This window comes from Trichosurus vulpecula, chromosome 2, assembly GCF_011100635.1.
Source record: "Trichosurus vulpecula isolate mTriVul1 chromosome 2, mTriVul1.pri, whole genome shotgun sequence".
Taxonomy (NCBI): Eukaryota; Metazoa; Chordata; class Mammalia; order Diprotodontia; family Phalangeridae; genus Trichosurus; species Trichosurus vulpecula.
In genome coordinates, this window is record NC_050574.1 from 17,451,889 (window position 1) to 17,475,202 (window position 23,314).

Here is a 23,314-nt window from a genome sequence, read left to right on the forward strand (position 1 = left end):
TCATAAGGGAGCACACCTGGAAGGGACCTTAGATAGCATCTGGTCCAACCACCTCATTTTACAGATGAGGAAACCGAGACCTAGAGAGGGGAAATAACTGGCTGAAAGTCATACAAACATCAAGTGGCAGAGTCGGGATTTGAACTCAGCTCCTCTAATGCCAAATCCAGTCCTCTTTCCACTGCACTGCATTGCCTCCCTGCGACTTGCTTGCCCAGGTGACTAAGGGATCAGTTATATCTTGGTTAAATCTGCACAAGACCCTGCCCTCCATCCCCCATTAAACTCTGTGACTGTCGTTTTCATTTAAATGAGCAGGGGACGTGAATAAGCATTTATTAGTGCTAAGTGCTTTACAAACATCTTCTCATTTGATCCTCCCAACTCCGTCAGGAACAATTATTGGCCTCATTTTATAGTTGAGGAAACTTAGGCAGACAGGGGTTAAGTGACTTACCCAGGGTCACACAGCTAGTAAATGTCTGAGGCCAGATTTTAATTCAGGCCTCCCTGTCTCCAGGTTCAGTGCTCTATGCTCCGAGCCATCTAGCTGCCTTTAGTAGAGGATCTTTGGGCAGGGGTGTTATGTCCAATGAGAGGTCTAGGCACACGCTTGAAAATAATAACATATTGTGGACTGACATAAGGCATTATAACCTGGGGCCCCTTAAATGGAAGAGGCAGTATCAAGCTGGCATTTCCTAAAATGATATTCTTGGGGCATGGGTCTGACCATGTAACTCCTTTGCTCAGGAATCTACGGGGGCTCCTGTTACCATTGAAAGAAAGTTCAGGCTCCTTTACCTATGCCTTGGGCCCTTTGAAAACTGACTCTGATCTCTCTTTCTACTCTAATTCCACAACCTTCCCTCAAACAATCTGTATGGTAGCCACACTAGAACACTTGATGTTTTCCCAGGCATAACATTTTATGTCCCACCACCACACCTTTGTATAGGTTGTTTCCCATGCCTGGAAATTTCTCCTTCCTCCCCTGAGCCTCTTGGATTCTACAGCACCCCTTCAAAGCTCAGCTCAAGCGCCACCTCCTACAGGAAGCCTTTCCTGATTGCCACTTACAACTTTGAAACTCACCCCAGAATTTACTTTGTATAGGCATAAGGAAAGGATCTGTGATTTTATAGGTAAAAGAGATGTCCAGGTTAGGAAACTCCTTCTATTGATGCAATTTATAGTCTTAAGAGTATGGTTGAAGATAACTAAGAGACTAAGTGACTTGCCCAGGGTCACACAGTCAATATACGTCAGAGGCAGAATTTGAACCCAGATCCCTTTTTGTGCTCCCTCTGTTGTGTCTGTATTTCACATGTACTTTTGAGTACATGTTGTTCCTCACCACCACCCCCCCAAAAAAGGAGGAGACTTTTGTGTCTTTATATCCTCAGGACCTGGCACTATAATGCCTAGCACACAGTAGGTACCTAATAAGTGCTTGTTGGATGAGCCGGATTGAATTGAATCTTCTGCCATCCCATGTTGCTGGAAGTGGTGGTGTATAATGGAGACAATGTTGGCTTGAGAACCAGAGAACCTGGCTTTAAGTCTTGCCTCTGATGCTTGTTATCTGCATGACCTTGGGCGAGTCACTTTACCTTGCTCCCCCAGGGCCTCAGTTTCTTCAGAGGTTGGACTAGAATCACTAGATGGTCTCTCAGGTCCCTTTGAGCTCCAGGTCTAGAGCCCTAAGAGTTATGATGCAGGAGAAAGAGAACTGTATTTGCAACCAGACAAACTATGTTCAAATGCCAATTTTCCAACTGTGTGACCTCAAATAAATCACTTTGTCCCTCTGGGCCTCAGTTTCCTCATCTGTAAAATGAGCCAATTGAACAAAGCATTCCTTTGAGCTCTCAATCCGCTAATCTGTGCATTGTGTTTCCATTTGTGAGACGTTCCTCTGAAAGCAAATTCCCCTTTGCCTTGCTCCGTCTTGCAGATCCAGCTCTGCATCCCCTCCCAGTGAGTTTCCTTCCCCCTTCCCTTTGGGTCGGGTGGCTGAGCACAGCTTTCACAGCTAATTATCTCCATTTTAAGAAAATGATGGAGTCATCAATGCTTCAAATGGACTTGTTGATGATACTGGTCTGCACTTCCAGTTTGCTTTAATAAAAACCATTCGATCTGAGTGGGTGGGGGCGAGTGGGCCTTCAGCTCTCCCTTGTAGTGTCCACTGTTCTCTAGGTCCCTTCTTCCAAAGCTATCTCAACCTTAGGCCCTGGGGATGGGCACGGGGGCAATGAGCCTGGGTGGGCTCTGGACTCTTGGTTCCAGGAAAGGAAACTGATCTGGGGAGGATTGTGGTCAGGACCCTGGAATCATCAGACAGGGCCCTTAGGAGACCCTGGGGAGGATGGAAAGGGAAAAGATAACATGCAATCCAGGAAGGGGATCTCTGGACCCTTCTCTTATGTAGTCAGGAACCCTTTAGGAAGAGGGGACAATCTGTGGTGGGGATAGAGGGGAAAGTGTCTTGGGTAGGGAGCAAAGAAGGGAAACTCCCACCTTCCTGTTCCCTTGTCCCTGCTGTGCTCTTTGAAAAAAATAGGGAAAAGAGTGTTGGGTGGGAGCGCCATTTCTACCCTAATGGCTCAAGAGCCTGAGGGGACTGGCCCTTTCCAACATCTGTGAAAGATCAAGAGTATAGCCTGAGACACCCAGCCAGGAGAGGTCACTGCTGGGTAGTGGCCACCACCTGTCAACTGGGCTCCCACTTTGTCCTCAGCTCTGTCCCTAGGCAGTGGAGGGGCCCTGTGCCCTTCCTCCATTGTGTCTTGGACACTGCTCAGTCTGGGGACCAAGGAAATAAAGAGTTCAGTGCCTTGCTATGCAATAAAGTGCCACCAGAGTCAAAAATCAGACTCCCTTTCCCATGCTTTCCCTGCCCTGGAGTCCCCTCCCTCCTCTCTGCCCCTCCCCCCACCCTGGTTTTTCCTTCAGGCAGAAAGTTTACAAAAAATGTCCCTTTTAAAAAAAATAAAGTCAGAATAAAGGAAAGAAAAGGTAGTGGATGTCCCAGGACTAGAGGTTGGTCCCACTGGGTAGGGGGATTTTGTATCCATTTCTTAGAAGCAGAAGACAGATACCCAAGCCCAGACTACCAGTCAAGAGTACAGCCCCAAGGGCTTTAAGGAAGGAAGTCCTGCTTCGGGTGAAGGAGCTGGGTGCCATGATACCCAGCAGGGCTGTGCTGACGGTGAGAGTGTAGAGAATGGAGACCCCCGTGTTGAGTGCGACGATCTTCCCAAATTTAGCAAAGGGAGCAATAATACAGAAGAACAAGGGCACCGTTGCTATGACTGTGGTGACAGCACTTGAGACAATGGCCACACCTACGTGCCGGACAGCCTCTAGGGTCCTCCACTGGCGCTGGGCACTTGGGTCCTGTCCAAAGGCAAAAGAGAGATGGGGAGGGTTTCAATCAGGAGAGAACCTAGAACCTGTGGGATGCCCCAGATTTCAGGTTTGTAGGCTCATATGGTTAAGAGACCTTGGATTTATCCAATCTCATTTTATAAATGAGGAAATTGAGTCAGAGATGAAATGACCTGCCCAAGGTCACACAGGTAGTAAGTTGAGTGGTCAAGATTTAAACTCTAGTTCTAGGTCTCCACAGTCTTTTCACTGTAGCAATTGGGATTCCATGATGTAGGTGCAGACCCTGCCCAGGAAGCAAGTCCTATGAATGGTGAACCATGATGTGCCTCAGTCCCATTGGGATAGCACTTAGTACTAGAGTGGGTAGAGGATGAAGAGAACTCCAGGATGGACAACTGGATCAGCACCCCTCTCCTACCCCACCCAACTACCCTCACCAGCTCTGGGAGTTGATGGATAGGGTTAATATCACACTCTCCTACCACTCAGTACTGCTCAGAACACGGAGGACCCATCTTCCTCCCTTCATCTCACCTGGGGCTGATGGGACAAATGTGTGTAACATACTTCAGTATATGGAGCATGGTTGTGTGTGTATTATGTATATTATATACATATGTGTGTATATATGAAATATACCTGTATGTTTGTAAGGTAAGGTGATGTATGCTTCCTGCTGCTTGTGTGTGTGAGACAATGACAGACACAGAAAGATGCACAGAGAGAGAAGAGAGAGGGAAGGGAGGAGAGAAAGAAGAGAGAGTGATTGAGAGAGAGGAGGAGGGAGAAGGAGAGAGAGAGGAAGAAGAAGGAAAAGAAGAAGGAGGAGGAGGTGGAGAGGAGGAGAAGAGAGAGACACAGAGAGGAAGAGAGATCAAAAACAGAGAGACAGAGAGGGAGACAGGAAACATAGGGAGAAGGTGAGAGAGTAATGACTGTCAATAAGTCATTGTTGTGGTTTGTCCTTCATTCTCGAAGAGGACCATGACATCAGGAAGGTGATGCCATGACTTGCAAGTGAATTAGATTCAAGTGAGGGAAGGCTGTGCAAAGCCATCAGCCTACTTTTCTCCTCCAGAGCCATCTGGGTCCAGTGGCCCGATATAAATCAGAATGGCTGGAGATGAACCCCGCCAATATAAGACAAGGAGGTAGAGCACTGATGAAGGTCGAGTCTCATCTCTTATTTAGTAGATATTTTAGTTGTCTAAGCCTCAGACTACATGTTAAATGTTACATGTCTCACCTCTGGTCATGCCAGCTAGTACATGTCAAATCCTGGTCTTCCTGATGCTAAGTCCAGACTGTTATCTACTATGTTATGCCATCCCTGGCATCTCAGGGTACATTTCATTGGGGGGTGAAGGTGGAGGTCACATCTTTGATTTCAATGATTTAGAGAAACCTCTCCACCAAGGTAAATGAGTACCTGCTCTGCAACTTACAGTCTTAGAGAGTTGTCTAGGACATATAAGTCAAATAATTTGCCCAGCATCACATAATCCATATGTGTCAGGGGTGGGACATGGGCCCAGGTCTTCCTGACTCTATCTACCAGGCAACCCTACCTCTCCCCAGGGTACATGTGGGAAATAATATACCTGCCTATGAAGTACCCATAGGTACTGTACTACATATGTGAGGGAATAGGGCAGGAGGATAGAGCATCCTGGTTAGGGAATAAGGAAGCTTGCCATGGTCAATCTTTCAGAAATATGTCCGGGGTACTTCTAACATGTTTTTTCAGGACCCTGGTCAGAGCCAAACACAAAGCAAGGTGAGATTGGAGTGAGTGTTTGAGACTGGCTACGTTGTTTGGAGTTGGTCCAAGGTGCAGACTCCTAGGATCTGAGTTCAAATTCCACTTACCACCTGTGTGACCTTGAGCAAGTCACTTGATATCTTTAAGCCTTACTTTCCTCTCTTGTAAAATGAGGGAGTTGGCCTGGATGAGCTCAAATCCCTTCTAACTCTAACCACATTGGTTTCGTGAGTGAAGGGAATTCTCAGCATAGAAACTTTCCCCACAAATGCAATCCAGTAACTTGGCTGTATCTTCTAGCAAATTTAGAGCAGGGGTTCTTGGCCTGTGGGTCCATGAGCTCACACACACACACACACACACACACACACACACACACACGCACACATGCACATGCACGCACACACACACATACATGTACACACATATGCATTCATGCACACACACACACACACACAAACTCACTCATGCGCACATGTGTGTATTACCAGTAGGGATCTCAGATAAATGTGCATGTATGTGTGTATATATCAACATAACTCTCTCCATATATACGCATGCATGTATGTATTTCAACAGAAATCTACACGTGCATGCATACATGTATATTTCAATATAACTCTATATACATATATTTCAACATAATTCTGCATGCATGCATGTGTATTTCAACATAACTATATATGTACACACATGCATACATGCATGTTTCCATATAATTACATATATATTTTACATAACTTTATGTATGCATATATGTATATATTTCAACATAGTTTACTCTCTACATATGCACATTTCAACATGATTCTCTCTATATATGTATATTTCAATATAATTGGTTTCCTTTGTAATCCTCTATATTTTATTTTATACATTTAAAACCATTCTTCTGAGAAGAGGTCCAGGGGCTTTGACAGACTTCTGTCAAAGGGATCCATGACACAGAAAAGGTTAAGAAGCCCTGCTTTAGGTTTCTAGAGCATAGGGAGATTAAGTGACTTGCCCAGAGTCACACAGCCCACACCGTCAGAGGTAAGTCTTCCCAACTCCAATGCTGGCCCTCTCTCCAGTCTTCCATGTTGCTTCTTCTGACCACATTGGAGCAGTAAAAATGCCTTCTTGGCCACGACCCACCCAAGAGGGGAGGACACTTTCTCCCTTCTCCATCCTTGTCTAACTAGGACTCTGGGTACACAGCACACTAACCCTGAGCCCTCTCTCCACCCTATCACCATCTCTAGTTAGCTCAAGAGCTTTAGATCTCTGCTGGTAATTTGCTCCATTGCTATCCTTCTCACCAGTGTTGGAGAAAGAGCTCGGGCATCCATGAGAAATAGGTTCAAGATAACTAACTCTGTACGGGACCTTGGGTAAGTCGGTTCTTCCCTTCTGTGCCCCATTTTCCTCGCATGTATAGTGAGAGAGCTGAGGGTTCCTTCCAGTTCCATGGCCTATGATTCTATGGTTTGAGTCAGGTGGGGAAGACCTTCTCCCCTCCCGCCCCCCCCCACATCCCCCACTCACTTCCCAATTTCCCTGTTAATTTCAAAGACACCACCTTTCTTCCAGGCACTGGGATCAACAAGCTCTTTTATCCTTTTTGTCACCCTCTTCTATATCTAGCTGGCATGGATGTGACTGTAGTCAAGACAGATTATGAAGGACAAGCCAAGGAGAAGTTGATAAAATTCATGGAAAACTCAACTCCTCCCTTGAACTCATCCCACAGATCTGATCTGTGTCATTTCTGTTTTCTAGCATCTCTCCCCTCCCAATTCTCAATTTTGCTCCTTTAGCAAAAATCACAAACCTCAGTTATTTTCTTCTGAGTCTACAGGGAGCCAAATGAGGCTGATCCTTGAGGACCAGTCTGGGATTCCCCTCTCCCACCCCCAACATCTGGCCCAAATTGCACTATCTAAGCCTTTTTATTCACACAGCCCCAATCCTGAGACCAGCTGTAGTAGCCTCCTAATGGTCTCCTTATCTCAAGCCCCTCCCACTCCCAGTCTAGCTTCCACTTAGCTGACAAAGTGATGTTCCCAAAGCAAAGCTCTGACAATATTACCCACCCTGCCTTCATTCAATGAACTCCACTGGCTCCCTATTACCTTCAGAAAAAAAAAATTAAATCCTGTGTTTGGAATGTAAAGCCCTTCACAACCTGGCCCCTTCCTACCTTTCCAATCTTCTTATACTTTACTCCCATCCATGGGCTCTATGATCCAGTTGCACTGGCTTCCTTGATGTTCCCCATGCATGACCATCCACGTCCCATTTGCATATCTTTGCACTGGCTATACCCCCTGCCTAGAATCCTCTCCTTCCCCATCTCGTCTTCCTGGATTCCCTGATTCCCTCAAAGCTCAGCTTATAGCCCTGCTAGTACCTTCCCTCTGAGATTTTGCCTTCCTTTGTAGCCTCAGGGTTTAGCACAGTGCCTGGCACATAGTAAGTGCTGGATAAATGTTGATGGACTGCTTTCTTGCTTACATTGCTATATGTTTCCCAGATTTAGTTCTTGTTGTCAGTCAAATAGCATTTTTAAGCTTCTATGATGTGTCAGGCACTATGTCAAGCACTTGGGGGCCCGAGGTGTTAGGAGGTGGGAAGGATGGAGGAAGAGTGAAGAAGGGAATCCTGTTATGATTGAATGGAATACAGAGCTTTAAAACAAAATAACCAAACCAAGACAGACCCAGAATTCTGCAGTGCTCCAGACATAAAACCTAGAATGCAGAGTAATAAAAGGAAAGGGACCTTTCCCAGGGAGTCAGTGAGGTTCTTCATGGAAGACGTGTTTCCATTTATGTTCTCAGACTTCTGTTCTCCTTGACTCTGACACCAAGTACCTAGTTCATTGGTAGGTACTCCACAGGCCCTTCAAAAATATTCACCAACAAGATAATTCACCTGGTGTTGCCTTTTAACAACACCCACCCTCAGATCTCAAACAATTCTTGTAGCATAATGGAAATCACACTGGACCAGTAGTTAAGACACATGGAATCAAGTCCCACCTATAATACTTGCTAGCCGCATGACCTTGGGTAAGACATTTCCCCTTTCTAGGTCTCAGTTATCTGCAAAGTGGGTATAATAATATTGGCACAACTGCCCTTGCAGAATTGTCCTGGGATAAATGTTCCATAAGCTCTGAAATACAATATAAATGTAATTTATCATCATCATCATCACTGCCACTGCTATGATTGTGTGGGGAGGGAAGCCATCAGCAGGGCTTTGAGATCTGCTCTTCTAAGCCCCACTCACCAGGAAGATTGCTTCAGAAGGAATCCCAGTAATGTGGAGCATTGACTCCAGCTAGTGGGGGCTGGGGGACAGCACAGTGGATCCTGGGACGGATGGGGCGGGGTAGGCAGGTTCTTACCTCAGCTGGGTGGAGGGGGAGGCTCTCCCCAGCCAGTAGGTACCCTTCCACCAGATGGACACAGTAATCCACAGAGGAGCCCACAAGGATGGACAGAGATATGGCCTCCACAGCACCCATCTCCCAGCCAGACCAGTACATGATGGTGACCACCAAGCACACAATGCCTGCAAAGAAAGTAAGACCATAGGCAGGAAGCACTGGCCAAGGGGTGGTTTGAGCTAAATTGCTGATCTTGCCCTATGTACTTCTGACTGGGATGGGGCCTGGCCTATTCAAGGCTAGGACTATTGAGTAGGGAAAATGAATAGGCAGGAGGCTTCCAGGTGTGGATATGGCTGAAAGTAAGGGGGGAAGATGATGGTGATAGGAATAGAGCAAAGGACCCAAAGGAGAGGATAGAGGGGGAGCAGGTCACAGAAAGTCAAGAAGATTTTCAAGAGAGACAGAAATATGATTGAGCCTCAATTATCCAAAGCTCCCTTATCCCCAACCAACTTACCTAACCAGAAAATATCAATGAACCTATGAAAACACCTCTGAAAGCAGAAAAAGACCTTTGAGCAACACAAATTGTTGACGTAAAGCCCATGAACTTTTTATTCATAGGAGAAAAACTCCATCTATACACACCAAGACCTCAGGAACTCTTACTTTACAAACATTTCTAATAAGCATAGGGGGCTTGGATTTTCTGTTGAAAGGAAGCCTATTGGAAGCAACAAATTAGATGTAACAGGTTGAAAGTGCTCTGGTGAGTCCCTGTGGAGACTCCAGGAGCTTCCCCTCTCCCCCCCATACCTAGGATGCTTAGCAGCACAGGCAGCAGGAGCAGGATGTGGGTGGTAAACACGGCCACAGCAGCAACACAGATTATCAGTGAAAGGACTAGGCCATATAGAGCACTCTGCACACCTGAAATGATGGAGAGAAATAGGATAAAAGTATCTCAACCCAGGTCACAAGCTGCAGCTAGAATTCCACACTGGTCTGAGACTGAAGAGGTTAAAAGCCTTGTCCAAGGTTCTAAGATAGCTCCAAAAGACTCGTGATGGAAAAGGCTATCCACATTCAGAGAAAGAATTATGGAGTCTGACTAAAGATTGAAGCAAACTATTCTGCTTTCTTTTTTGTTTTGTTTCTTCTTTCTCATAGTTCATTCCATTGATTATAATTGTTTTTTGCAACATGACTGACGTGAAAATATGTTTAATGTGAAAGTATGTGTGGAGCCTATATCGAATTACATGCCATCTTGGGGAGGGCAGGAGGGGAAAGAGGAGGGAGGGGAAGAAAACTTGTAATTCAAAACCTTATTTAAAATAAATTTATTAATTAAAAATAAATAAATAATCATAAGATTAAAAAAGCCTTGTCCAACAACACACAGCTATGTATTTGTAAAGACTAAACCCTAGGTCCATTTACATCTATCCCAGCACATGACCCAGAAAAAATAATGCTTCATGTTAATAATATGGACATATTTGTTTAGTTTTACTCCTATGGATTTAGGGCTGCTCTTAACAATTTAGGCAAGGTCATAATTACCACCACCACACTCAGAGAAGTCATAAGTCACCTTGGCCAGGAGGCCCAGCTGATCAGAGGCAGAACTGGGATTCAAACTCTGAGCCTACCCCACCCCTTCCCCTGTCTAGGCAGCTGATGTTTAGATGAGGCCCCTCCCTCCCCTCTGCTCAGGCATAGCCTTTCCCCCTTCAGGGTCTGAGGAGGTTGATGGGACAATCAAGGAAAGCAGATTGGCAAAGAGAAGCTTTGTGTATCAGGGATGGGGGGGTGGATCTTACCTATGATTTCCATGAAGACTTGTTTCCAATGTTCACAGGTCTGGAAGCCTCGGCGAAGGGCTGAGCCCTCTGGGGACAGCTGTAGCTGCTGCTGGAGGAAAGTCTCCCACTTGAGGTAGTCAGAGTATGTCTGGAAGGATGACTTGCCTTTGTAGGTAGTCTGTAGGAGACCAAGAGTCCTGTCAGTCCAAGGATCCCTTAGCTTGGCACGACTGGGGGAGGAGGTGTGCCTTTTGTTCCCTACCCCATTGAACATAGGCTCTCTCACCACCCTGAGGGGTAGAAATATTTTGTTTATCCTTTACATCATAATGGTTTCAGGGATAGGTACAGTAAAACATGAAACATAGGTGTAGATTCATAGAATGTTAGAGATGGAAGGGTCTTAGAACACAGAATGTCAGATGTGGGAGGGCCCTTAGAACAGAGAATGTCAGATGTGGGAAGGCTCTTAGAACAGAGAATGTCAGAGCTTAGAGGCCCTTTAGAACACAGGATATCAGAACTGGGAGAGCCCTTAGAACACAGAATGTCAGAGCTGTGAAAGATCTTAGAAGTGAGAATGTCAGAGCTTAGAGGGCCTTTAGAACACAGGATATCAGAACTGGGAGGGCCTTAGAACACAGGATGCCAGAGCTGGGAGGGCCCTTAGAATACAGAATGACAAAACTTCAATTTTAGAGCTTAAAGGAGGCATAGAGATCATTTAGGTCAATCCCTGGATTTCACTGAGGAGGAAAACTGAGGCCCAGATTCCTAAGATAACTTTAGCTTCTTTCTCAGCAAATCAATTGTTTCTGGTACTCCAACCCATGACTTTGTACCAATTAATTAACTTTCTTGCTATTCCCTATCTCATTCTACATCCAATGACCATTCCTTTGCCCATCCAAAGGAATCATCTACCCCTCTAATCCAGATGTTTCTTGAAGTCTCCCTGGCTGCAGGTAGACTGATGGAGATTTTCAAACCAACCCCAAACCGCACGTAGCCAGCAGGCATCAAACTGGAAGGGCCCTTAGAACACTCAGTATTAAAACGCAGAATAGGAGCCAGAGGACCAACGTCTCAACTTTGCCACCAACTTGGACATGACCTTGGGCAAATCCTTTCTCTTTTCTCATAGGAGAGAAAGAGTTCTGTGGCTTTGTTTCCTGCTTTGTAAAAGTAAGCAGTTGAATTATAGGTCCCTTTCAGTGCTATCTATGACATTTAATATTCTAAGGACTCCTCCCAGCTCTGACATCCAGTGTTCTAAGGGCCTCCCCAGCTCTGACATCCTGTGTTCTAAAGGCCCTCCCAGCTCTGACATTTCAGGTTCTAAGGCCTTTCCCTGACATTCTCTGTTCTAAGATTTGTTTTAGCTTAGTCTGTGCTCTAAGGCTCCTTCCTGGTGCTTAATCTTGTAATACAAGATGATGCCCATCAATCTGCTCTCCTATTTCTTTTCAGCAGCCAAGTTCAAGGTGCCTGAGGAAATCCTATTAATGGACTGTAGGGATACTGGACGTTGGTCCCTGCTTTGTTGAATAGACCAGCACTAGCAGATCCTGCTCACTTTCCAAAAAGACTCAGGGATTGGCCCTGCCATGGGGCAGAGAAAGAGAGGCCAGTTTGCTGTGGTTCCAGCCTCCTCTCCAATATCCAGTGAGTTGGTGTGTAGATTATCAAGGCCTCTACACTTCCCACTCCCTCACCGACTCGAAGGCCATGGAGATCCACTGCACTTTGCCCTCTCGGACACCCACGGCCCCATGGGACAGCTGCCCAGGGAGTAGGTTGGGCTCAGGCAGATTCTTGCACTCTGGGTGTAACATCTGTAGAAAGGAGGAGATGCTATAACCTAGAAAGAGAAGAGAGGAAACAGACACAGGATGGGGCTGTAAGATTGGGGAGATGAGGCTTTGCTTTGATGGGGATAAGAGTGGGGCCCCTGGGGAGGAGGGTTTCTGATTCTCCCTCCCTACTCCCCCTCTTCAGGACAGAGCTTGCCCAGCTCCAGTGTGTGACTGCAGGAGGTGGCCAGCACTCTCTGTCTCTCCTCTCCTGGCCACTCCTTCACCCTTCGAACTATATAGACCATGCCAACCTCAGAAAACACCAAGACCAAGGTGGATGCAGCCCTGGCATGGCTTCTGCCTCTGACGGTCTGGGGAAGGCCTCTCTTCCCATACCCCTTGTGTCCTAAGGCACTTCCCTCAAACATGGGCAAGGGATATGCTCTCAAGACTTCTTAGAATCCTTCCTGTCATTGCCAGCCTCTTGGGAAAATGTCTTCTATAGGATGTCTTACCATTCCATGGAGCAAGGCAGCCTCTTATTTCTTAGAATTACAGCATATCAGAGTGGGAAGGGGCCTTAGGACAGAGAATACCAGAGCTGGGAGGGGACTTAGAGCATGGAATGTCAGAGCTGGGAGAGGCCCTTAGAACATGGAATGTTAGAGCTGGGAAAGGTCCTTAGAACATGGAATGTCAGAGCTAAGAGGGCCCTTAGAAGAGAGAAAGTCAGAACTGGGAGAGACTCTTAGAACATGGAGTGTCAGAACTGAGAGGGACTTTAGAACGGAGAATGTCAGAGCTGAGGTTGACCTCAGAAATCATGCAGCCCAACTCCATCATTTTATAGATGAGGGTCATAAGACCCCAGATCTAGAACGGGAAGGAACCTTAGAGGACAACTAGTCCAAACCTTTAATTTACAAACCAGGAAATCGAGACCCAGAGAGGTTAAGAAATTCAGGTCAAACAGGCAGGAAGCAGCAAAGTCAAGGTTTGGACCCTAGTCCCCTGGAGGAGGTTGAGGCCCAGAGAGGGCCAGCGATCTGCTCAGTCACCGGTGCCAGGACCCGTTTGAGACCTCTTCCCAGCCCACCCCCTTCCTGACTGCATAGACTTTGATAATGATGTGCTCCCTCGTTCTCCCCCACCCTCATTCTTCGGGCCCAGGCCCTGGCCTTCACTCACCTGAAGGGAGGCACTGGGCCCCACCTGGCTTCACCAGCTCAGAGTTGTCTGCAATGGCTTTGCACAGCCGGCAGAGATGCCCAATCTCTTTGAAGAGGTCAAAGCTGTCATCGTAGATAACGCTGCCCTTTCACAAGGAGACAGAAGCCAGCCAGGACCAATCACATGGGGCCAGACCTAGGGACTATCAGGGGGCTTAGTCCCACCCGCTCCAGGAAGCCTTCCTTGACTGCTCCTGCTCCACCCCACCCAATCCTGGCCGGAGACATCCATCACCTTCTCTGATCAACTAAGGGGCTCACAGAATTATAGGATTTAGAGCTGGTAGAGGCCCAAGGGTGAGACCATCCCTTAATCTCTAAAATGGGGGTATTAGAGTGAATGATCTCTAAGGTCATCTCCAGGTCTAAAAGTCCTATTATCTGAAATTCAGGACGCTTTTTACTATCCTAGCCTGTTCCCAAGTTTCTGGATCCACCTGTTCCCTGTTCCCCTTAATCTAAATATGTGGCCCCACCCAGGTGGAGGGGCTGTGTACCATGTCTCCAATGACGTGGTTGTCAGAGTGCCGGGTACGGTTGACACCAAGGATGCCAAATACCACGAAGACCATTGCACCTGTGTCCACCAGTGGGCGTACAGCAGGCTTCCCACAGCCGGTGTTCACACACGGGTTGAAGCCTGAGGTTGCAGACAACCGAGTCTTAGGGGCTGGCAGGCAGGAAGATAGAGAGGAAAATAATTAGTGCAACGGGGCACAGGCTGCTTTCTTGGGTGTCCTCAGACTTTCCCTCGATGCGGTACTCCCCCCCCAAAAAAATCCATTACCATTCCTCCCATCAGAGCAGTCTACAGCTAACCTTTCTCACTGGGCACGTAGAGGAAGCCTTTGTTGGGTCCATCTGGGCTGGAGCTGAGAAGGCAGCCTGGAGGTGCCACACATACACGCCCATGAAAGGGTGGCTTATGGGACTGGGCAAAATATAACTTCCTGCAAAGGCAAGAGAATCAAGAGCATTGATGAGAGAAGGTAAGCTGAGACCCTGGTCATGCAGAAGAGGTGGTGGTCAGCAGCATAGTAGTGGGAGAGCTCAGGAGGGATCACCCAGAGACATTAAAAATATGTGAAAGGATGATCTCGGAGAGGTGTGAAGCCTAGGGAGGCAATGTGACCGAATGGTTAGAGCATTCACTGGCTTTGGAGTCAGGGAACCTGGCTGTGAGTCCTGACCCTGCATCCGTAAAATGAGGGGGTTGGGCTGGGTGACCTCTAAGGTCCTTCCAGCTCTTCCATTCTAAGTAGGTGATTCAGAGCTGAGGTTTCAATGTAGCCTGAAGCCTAAGTATGTGCTGGGAGGAGGGGAAAGAGGAGATTGATATGGTTCTGGGCTGGAGCTAGGCTTATTATTTCTAATATCTCACATTCATGTAATTGATATACTTCAGTAAGTCTTGAGGTTTAGAAAATCTTTTCTTCACAACAGTCCCTTAAGGTCGATAATACAATCATTACTGGCCCCTTTCTACAGATGAAGAAACCAAGTCTCACAGCTGAAGTGACTTGCCCATGTTCACATAAGTGTCAGAGCTGAAATTTAAAGTGAGATCTGATGATTTTCGAGTCCAGAATTCTCACCACCACAACACAATGGCTCTCTGGCTCCTATTCTATCTCTTCCTACCCCAAGTCCTCTCACCTCTTCACCCAAGAAGCGTCAAGCAGAATAGGGCACTCTGTCGCCATAGCATCCAGCCCCCTGCTTCCACGCAGGCTGGTTCTCTGCCCACAGTGGCATCGAATATTCATGGGAGTGCAACTATCTGCACTGAGTGAGTGTCCATCCTGTAGTTGTGGGGGTGAAGGAGAGGGAAGCATCGGGAAGGGCAGACAGTGCTGACAATTATAACAGTGATGCCATCCCTATCATTCCAACTGCTGCTGGAGTTGGACTGAAGATTCTTGCAGCCTACAGGGGATGAGCTCACATCCCATTACTCTTCCTCTATTAGAAAAAGCCAAATTTTATCCTCCTGTGCCAAAGTCTAAAGAAAATTAAACACAAAAGGACAATAACAGGGTCAGGGGCCATTACTATTTGAGCTCTTGGGGTCATCAATTGAGAGCTGGAATGGATCTCAGAGGACAACCAGTTCACCTCCCCTCAGCTTTTGGTCGTTCACTTGTTTCAGTCATATTTAACTCTTCCTGACCCCATTTGGGGTTTACTTGGCAGAGATACTAGAGCGGTTTGCCATTTCCTTTTCCAGCTCATTTTACAGATGAGGAAACTGAGGCAAACAGAGAAGCAATTTGCCCAGAGTCACACAGCTAGTATCTGAGGCAAGATTCAAACTCAGGAAGAGAAGTACTTCCTGATTCCAGGCCTGGAACTCTACCCACTGCACCACCTAGCTGCCCTCATCTTACAGATAAGGAAACTGAGATCTAATGACTTGCCTTAAGCATCAGGAGTAGGATCTGAACCCACGATCTCTGACTCCATCCTGCCTCCCTAAATTAAGAGGAGAAGAATGAGATACGACTAATACTTTTCTTTGTTTGTGGTTGTTAATAGCTGTGATTTCATTGGTAGTATCTATCAATACAGGTTAGCCTCTGCTCTGTGTCTGATTGTCTTAGAGACCTATCTGGGGCACTTAGAGATCAAATGACTTGCCTGGAGTCATACAGTTAATACCTATCAGCAGTGGGACTTGAACTCAGAGCTTGCTGTCTCCAAGGCCAACTTGGACCCGCTATTTCCAGTAGCCTTATAACAGCAGATGAATTGAGCAAAGCTGATTGACGTGAGCCATAAGGAAGCCTTCGTATGTGTGAACAGAGATGTAAATGGTGGTAGTAATAAGGTTTCGGTGCCTGTCGATAATGAAGGCAATGATTGACAGTTACAGAGTACTCTGTTTTGCCAAGCACTTTACAAACATTATCTCATTTAAACCTCCCAACAATCCATGGGGCAGGGTCTCTTATGATCCTCATTTTACAGGTGAGGAAACTGAGGACCAGGAAGGTAAACTGAGGTTCTGAGATTCAGGTAGTGGAGTGGAGTGGAGAAAATGCTAGATTAGAATCAGAGCGCCCGGGCTCAGGTTCCAGCTTTGATGCTAATTACCTATGCAACTTTAGGCAGGTCACTAAACACCTCTGTGCCTCAGTTTACTTATTGGTAAAATGAAGGAGTTGAAACAGATGACCTCCGAAGTTCATAACTCCCTGCTATAAGTCTATGGCCATGTGATGCTAAATGACTTGTTCAGGGTCACATAGCTGGCAAGTACCTCTTGAGCTGGGAATTGAGGCCAGGTTAAAAGACCATAGATTTAAAGCTGGGAGGGACCTTAGAGGCCATCATGTCCAATTCCTTCATTTTTCAGATGAGGAAACTGAGTCACGGAGAGGTTGTAGGGCCGATCATGCCACTAATAAATTTCTGAGCTGGGAATTGAGGCCAGGTTATAAGACCATAGATTTAGAGCTGGGAGGGAACTTAGAGGCTGTCATGTCCAATTCTGAGACTCGTCCAGGGACACATAGCTAATACATGCCTGTGCTGGGAATTGAGGTCGTGTCTTTCTGACTCCAAGTCTAGTGTTCTCTCCACCACAATTCCCAGCTTAGCTCAGAAGTGCCATTAGGGTCCTTGTTCCCAGGATCGGACCTTTGACATCAACTGGCCTGGCCCAGTGCCCCTTCACCCAGCCCAGTCTTGCCGTGGGTCCTCCTCGATGGAGGGCTCAAGAGACTGGGAGAGATCCTGGCCCATCTGCAACATCAGGGCCTGTGCCATATTACCGGGTTCGCTGCTGTTCCTTGGCCGCCACATAAAAGCTGAAGTCAAACTTCCAGCCTCTCTTAGCATCACAGGCCAGAGACGTCATCATCCATTTCCGGAGGCTCGTCTGCTGGAGCAGCCCTACTGTAGACATACAAGCGGTCAGCTTCTTGGTGAAGTTACCGTAAGGCACTCTATACACCTGAGCAGTGAATTAACAAAAACAAGACACATAACTCCAGGGGCCGTCCCAGCCCCAGCCCTTCCCCCGCTCTGCCTCTGCCACCTCCACTGCCCGCTAGACCATCTTCCCTATCAGTGTCGAAGGTCCCTCCCAGATTACTATTCATCTATTTTACATTGCTTTCCATGTACAGATGTTGTTTTCCCCAATGGAATATAAGCTTCCTGAGGGCAGGGAACATTTGCTTTTTTCTCTCTGTGTTCCCAGGGCCAAGCACAATGCCTGACATGAGGAAATGCTGCCCAGATTGGGTTGATCCTCAAAGACCTCAGGATCCCTCCCTGTGAGCCCAGAGCAGAATCCCCAATCCCGGGCAAGTTTGAGTGGGGGCATTGCTTTGGGGAGAGAGAAAACATGCCGAGAAGACAGGGCTGGTATTCCTTAATATGGGCAGGCGGCGAGGGAGGGGGCAAGGATAAAAGCAGCACCAATGGAAGTTTAGAGCATTTTAATGTTTTTGTAAAGAGATTTGCCTGTATCGTCTTGTCTGAGCCTCGAAATGATCCTGGGAGATAAATGCCTCCAGGTGTGGTACCCATTTTACAGGTAAGGCTCAGAGAAATGCAATGACTGGGCCAGGTTCACACAGCTAGTAAATACCACAAGTGGAATTTGGACCCTTTCTTCCTGATTTCAAGTCCACTGCTGGTTCAATTTATTCTGAAATGTTGCCTCTCAAGAGCAACCAGACGGGGAATCAGGAGAGAGAAGACTTGGGTTTTGAGTCTAGGCTCCACTGGGAAACTGAAGGCCTCAGTTTCCTCGTCTGTAAAATGGGGATAATAATCACTGCCTTGCCTTTCCCAAAAGTGCCATGAGGTTCCAGTGCGATTGTGTTGATTGAAAGGACAAAGGAAAGAAAAACATAATTTGTAAGTTGGGGGGGGGGGCAATTGGGGTTAAATGACTTGTCCAGGGTCACACAGCTAGGAAGTGTCTGAGGACAAATTTGAACTCAGGTCCTCCTGACTCCAGGGCCAGTGCTCTATCCACTATGCCACCTAGCCATCCCCATGATTTGTGATTATTATAAAATGAAATCCTAAGAGGATAAAGTCCGACTCTACTCCCCCAAGGGAATGGGTCATTGATCGAGAACTAGAAGGGACCTCAGGGACCACTGAATGCAACCCTCTGGCTTGGCAGATGAGGAAACCGAGGCCCAAGGTCACATCAGTATCAAGCAACAGAGCTAGGGTTTGAACCCAAGTCCCTTAGCTCCAAACTCCAGCCCTTGCTACTACACCAGGATAGGGCAGTACAGTGGATGCGTGTGTGCTCTGTAGCTTAGTGGGCATCCCCCAGAAGCCTGAGTGACCCAGGACACCTAGACAGAGAAAGACTCACCTGGAAGGAGGGCACCTCCCCATCCCCAGGGGACACAGTCTGCCATGGCGCAGGGAGGCTGGCATTGAGAGAGAACCTGTAGATGGCTGGTCTGCCCTTGCTCTTGGCCTTGGAGATATAAACAGTGCCCTGGGGTTCTAAGGGACACAAAAGAGGAGGTTACAAGAGCAAGGTGTTTGTTGATATTTCCATCTCTCTCCCCAGTCCCTGTATTTTCAGTTTCATTTACCCAATGCCTGGGATACCAGGATGGTCTCTCAGACTAACTCATGGGACTTGAAATTTAGAGGTGCAAGGGACCTGAGACACCATCTGCTCTGACCCCTTCATTTAAAAAATTGTTAGAAAATTTTTGTTGATATCCTTTGGTTTTATATCACCTATATTTTAAAAACTACATTTATATTACCATCTTTTTTTCTTACATCACCTACATTCCCTAATGTGTCCCTGCCTGGAAGATGCTTCCACCTCTTTAGTCTTGTCATCCCAGAAGATGCCTCCATTCCTGTTTCCCCCTCCTCTGAAACTCCATTTAAGGAAGTGCCCAAGCCCCCCCCCCCCCATCATTATTCCCCTCCTGGCTCTACACTTGATCCTCCAGACTTCTCCACCTTGGCCCCCATTGGATACTTTTCCTTCTCCCACCCTTTCTAGCTCCCTTTTATGCCTTGTCTTCTCCTAGTAGAATGGAAGCTCCTTGAGGGCAGGAGCCCTTTCTTTTTGCTTGAATTTCTATTCCTAGTGCTTAGCACAGTGCCTGGAACATAGTAAGGGCTTAATAAATTCTCTCTCTCTCTCTCTCTCTCTCTCTCTCTCTCTCTCTCTCTCTCTCTCTCTCTCTCTCTCTCTCTCTCTCTCTCTCCCCTCTCTCTCTCTCCCCCTCTTTCTCCTCTCTCTCTCTCTCCACCCCCTCTCTCCCTCCTTCTCTCTTCTCTGTCTCTCTATCTCCCTAACTCCCTCTCCTCTCTCTCCTTTCTTCTCTCACCCCCTCTCCTCTCCTTGTCTCCCTCTCCTTCCTTCCCTCTCTCCTCTCTTCTGTCTACTCTGTCTCCTTTCTCTCTCTCTCTTTCCTTCCTTCTCTCCCTGTCTCTGTCTCTCTCTCCCTATCTCTCTCATAGTAAAGAACAAAAAAAGGAAGAAAAGTTCAGCAAAACTAAGGAACACATAAAAAAGTGTCATGTTATATGCAGTTTTCTATACCCATTGCTCCCTCCCTCAGCCCCCACTGTGCAGAAGTAAGCCTTCTCTTCTTTGGGACTAGCCTTGCTTACACTCTTATTTTACAGATAAGGAAGAAAAGATCTAGAAGGGTTCTGTGAAGAAAGCAGTAGGAGCCAGGATCCAAGTCCTAGTCCTCTGATGTCCAAATCTATGGGTTTCTCATTTCATCCACGATTCTCTAAGACCTTCTCCTGACATAAGGAAACAAGCTCCTAGACTGGAAGCTTCCTGAGCGTAAGGACCTAGTTTTATTCATCTCTGCATGCCCAGTACAGAGCCCAGGGCCTTAGTAAATGAAGGCTTTGCTGTAAGTCCCAAGATTTGTACTGGAAAGAACCTTGGAAGTCATCTAGTCCAACCCACTTTTGGTTTTATATCACCAGTCCTAACATGATTCCTTGTACACAATAGGTATTTAATAAAATGCTTGTTGAACTTAATTGAATTGAGTAGGAAATGAAGACCTAGAAAGGGGAAATGACTTTCCTACGGTCATATGGGAAGTAAACCATAAGAGTCAGAATTCCAACACAGCTCCTCTGACTTCAGATGCAATGCCATTTCTACTATGTTATGCTGTGATTTTGTCCTGGGGCCATGCATAACCTTTATTAGTAGCTCTCTAAAGTATTGCATTGGTAACTAAGGTGGGACTTCCTTATTGTTTTAGAATGATAAATTAATTAAAGTGTCTTTGATTGAGATTTACTAGGTGCAAAGCCCTAGGCCCAAACCCCTATCTACTAGGTGCTAAGCCTATGTGGGCACGAAGCCCTCAGGGTCCTAAGGGGAGTTGCTAAGACCAGAGCCAACAGTAGGAGCCTAAGTTCTGGTCACTCAGATGATGTTTGATGGCATCCAAAGATTGTATAAAAAGAGACAACAGAGTTATTTGCTTGTGGCTCTGGGCCACAGGAGGAGTGGCAGTGACTCTGGGCCAGCCATTGTTATGAGCTCTCAGGCTCCTGAACTCAGATGTTGCTTTCTTGGAAACTATGAATTGTATTTGGTCTGTTTATAATGTATGTTTGTAATTGCTCTGAAGTTCAGGGTGCTGGCTTTTCCTCCTGAACTAAGTGAATAATATTGGTATGTTGGATTGAAGTAAGATTGTTAACCCTCCAATGCTACTTTTCTTAGTAAAGCAGATCAAAGAACTTGTGCTGGCAGCTATTTGTATAATGCTTTAAGGTTTACAAAGTTCTTTAGGCATCTGGATACCCTACTACTATGAAGGCAGGACTAAGGTATAATCCAATTTTTAAAAAAAAATCTTTCCGCTCACCTAGGACAGTCTTCTGCAAAGTGGGTGTTTTCTATTTTTTAATGTTTGAATAAAGTTAATAAATGTATATTAAGCTGTGTGCATAGTAGACTTGTGTAACCAGAATGTCCTTTGTTTTCTTTGGGTGGCTCAGTTTACCTCATTGGGCCTTGCTGGGTCTGCTGCTCCTCTTCTGGGACAGGAAGCCCAGAAAGCATGCCAAGAAGCAGAGAACTTCCTGTGTGATGAGTCACGGGGCTGGCTGAGGGGAGGTGTTAACTCCAGAGCCATGCCTTGTTGGGTGTTAACCTGGTCTACGCTAGGGAGAGGGGCCAACTCAAGAACCAATCGGCCCTGGTCATTCAGGCGGCGCTTGATGATGTCAAAAACTCTATAAGAGGGGAGAGGACAGCTTGAAGAGCTCTCTCTTTCCTTTTCCGGTTGGCGTGGGAGCAGTGGTGAGCATGACTCTGGGCCAACCCTTGCTCTCGGGCTTTCCCAGATGTTGGTAACAATGAATTGTATTGGGTCTGTCTGTTGATATTTGTAATTTGTTTGTATTTTGTTTTGAAGTTCGGGGCCCTGGTTCATTTCCCCTGAACTAAATGAATGTTCTGAACCTCAGGGTGCTGGCTTTTTCCCCTGAAGTAAGTGAATGAATCCGTATTTTGTCTGTCTCTTGATGCTTGCCTGTATGCTCCCCTGAACTAACTGAATGCTGGTGTTTTTTTCCCTGAACTAAATGAATGTTGTCTGTATGCTAACTGAATGCTGGATTAAAGTAAGCTGGTCAACCCCTTCACCGTGCTTTCCTTGTTTAAGCAGATAAAAAGAACCTGTGCTTTCCCGGCATGCCAGCAGCCTCCTGGGTGCTGGCTGTGGGGGGATCTTACGCCCCCACAGGAGCTGCTAGCTGGATTGTTAAAACAGCTTGGCATGAATGTCCTTACTTTTAATGCACCAGCTATCCTTTAGGCTCATCTGGGCCAGTGCATCTGCCTGAAGCTGGAGGTTATCAGAATGTTTATGATGATTCACTCTGTGTGGTCAGAGGCTCCAGGACTCCTTTCTCAGCCCCCTGTCCCTGGTTGTCAGGGTTTGGCTTTCACCATGTCAGTAAGATTATTTTGTCAGTGGGGAGGGAACATAAACCCGAACTCTTGGAACTTCAGTCTGCTCAAATCCCACCTCTTAGGCCACCAGCAACCATACCAGTACTATTTGGTGGTAACAGGTTACTCCCATGCTGAAAAATTCAGTGGTTCTGTTTTCCCTTCCACTGAGTCATAAATAAGGAATCATAAAGGCCATCTAATCCGATGTCCTCCTTTTACAAATAAGGAAACTGGGGCTGAGACCAATGAGGTGACTTCCCTAAAGTGAGAGAAGTAGTAAGAGACAGAGCTAGGATTTGAACCCAGGTCCTGACTCCAAGTATAGCCCTCGCTTTGTTGTGCCAGGAGCACTGGTCTGACAATCAATCTGATGCCACCCTACTTTTCCAGTCTTATATTATTCCTTTTCATCAATCAACATGTATTTATTAAGCATCTTATATATTTTTACTATCTTACATTTAAGTACACATTCCAGGCACTGTGCTAGGCACTGGGGACACCTGGACCCTGTCCTCAAGGAACTTATTATATGCATTATACTAGGGGAGAAGTCTTTGTCTTCCAGACATGAACTGTGCTTCCCCATCAACTTGACTTTGTTCCTATTGTCTCCCAGGTCTGAGATGGCCTTTCTTCCCTCTTTACATACTGAATGCCTACCCAGCTTTTAAATACTCAATTCAAATGCCTCCTCCTCCAAGAAGTCCCTGCTGATCGTCCCAAATGGTAGTGACCGCTAGCCTCATTGAACCTCTAACAATGTTTACTTTCCTCCTTTCTGTTGTATTTATCATGTAATATGGAGTATTATGTTTATCTATAATTGTGCCTTATTCCCTTACCAGTCAGCGAGCTTCATGAAGGCAGAGAATCTGTCTGTTCTAAATTTTGAATCTTCTCTAGCACCTAGCATGATTCTACATATACATGGCGGGCACAAAACAAATACCTATTGAATGATGAAGAATGAATGAATGGAAGGGGGAGGAAGGAA

The 23,314-nt window shown here is 46.5% G+C and overlaps 1 protein-coding gene across 1 annotated transcript in view; it reads right to left on the bottom strand.

Moving 5' to 3' along the window:
* Positions 1-3,039: 3,039 nt before the first annotated feature.
* Positions 3,040-23,314, bottom strand: part of DISP3 (dispatched RND transporter family member 3) — a 43,780-nt gene continuing 23,505 nt past the window's right edge. Inside the window, exons 11-20 of the mRNA XM_036746390.1 lie at positions 18,715-18,851; positions 17,144-17,325; positions 14,190-14,320; positions 13,868-14,040; positions 13,330-13,456; positions 12,061-12,206; positions 10,364-10,523; positions 9,354-9,467; positions 8,553-8,719; positions 3,040-3,402 (exon numbers count right to left, since the gene is read on the bottom strand). Of these exons, the coding sequence (XP_036602285.1) occupies positions 3,040-3,402; positions 8,553-8,719; positions 9,354-9,467; positions 10,364-10,523; positions 12,061-12,206; positions 13,330-13,456; positions 13,868-14,040; positions 14,190-14,320; positions 17,144-17,325; positions 18,715-18,851 (1,700 nt within the window). The remainder of the gene's footprint in view (positions 3,403-8,552; positions 8,720-9,353; positions 9,468-10,363; positions 10,524-12,060; positions 12,207-13,329; positions 13,457-13,867; positions 14,041-14,189; positions 14,321-17,143; positions 17,326-18,714; positions 18,852-23,314) is intronic.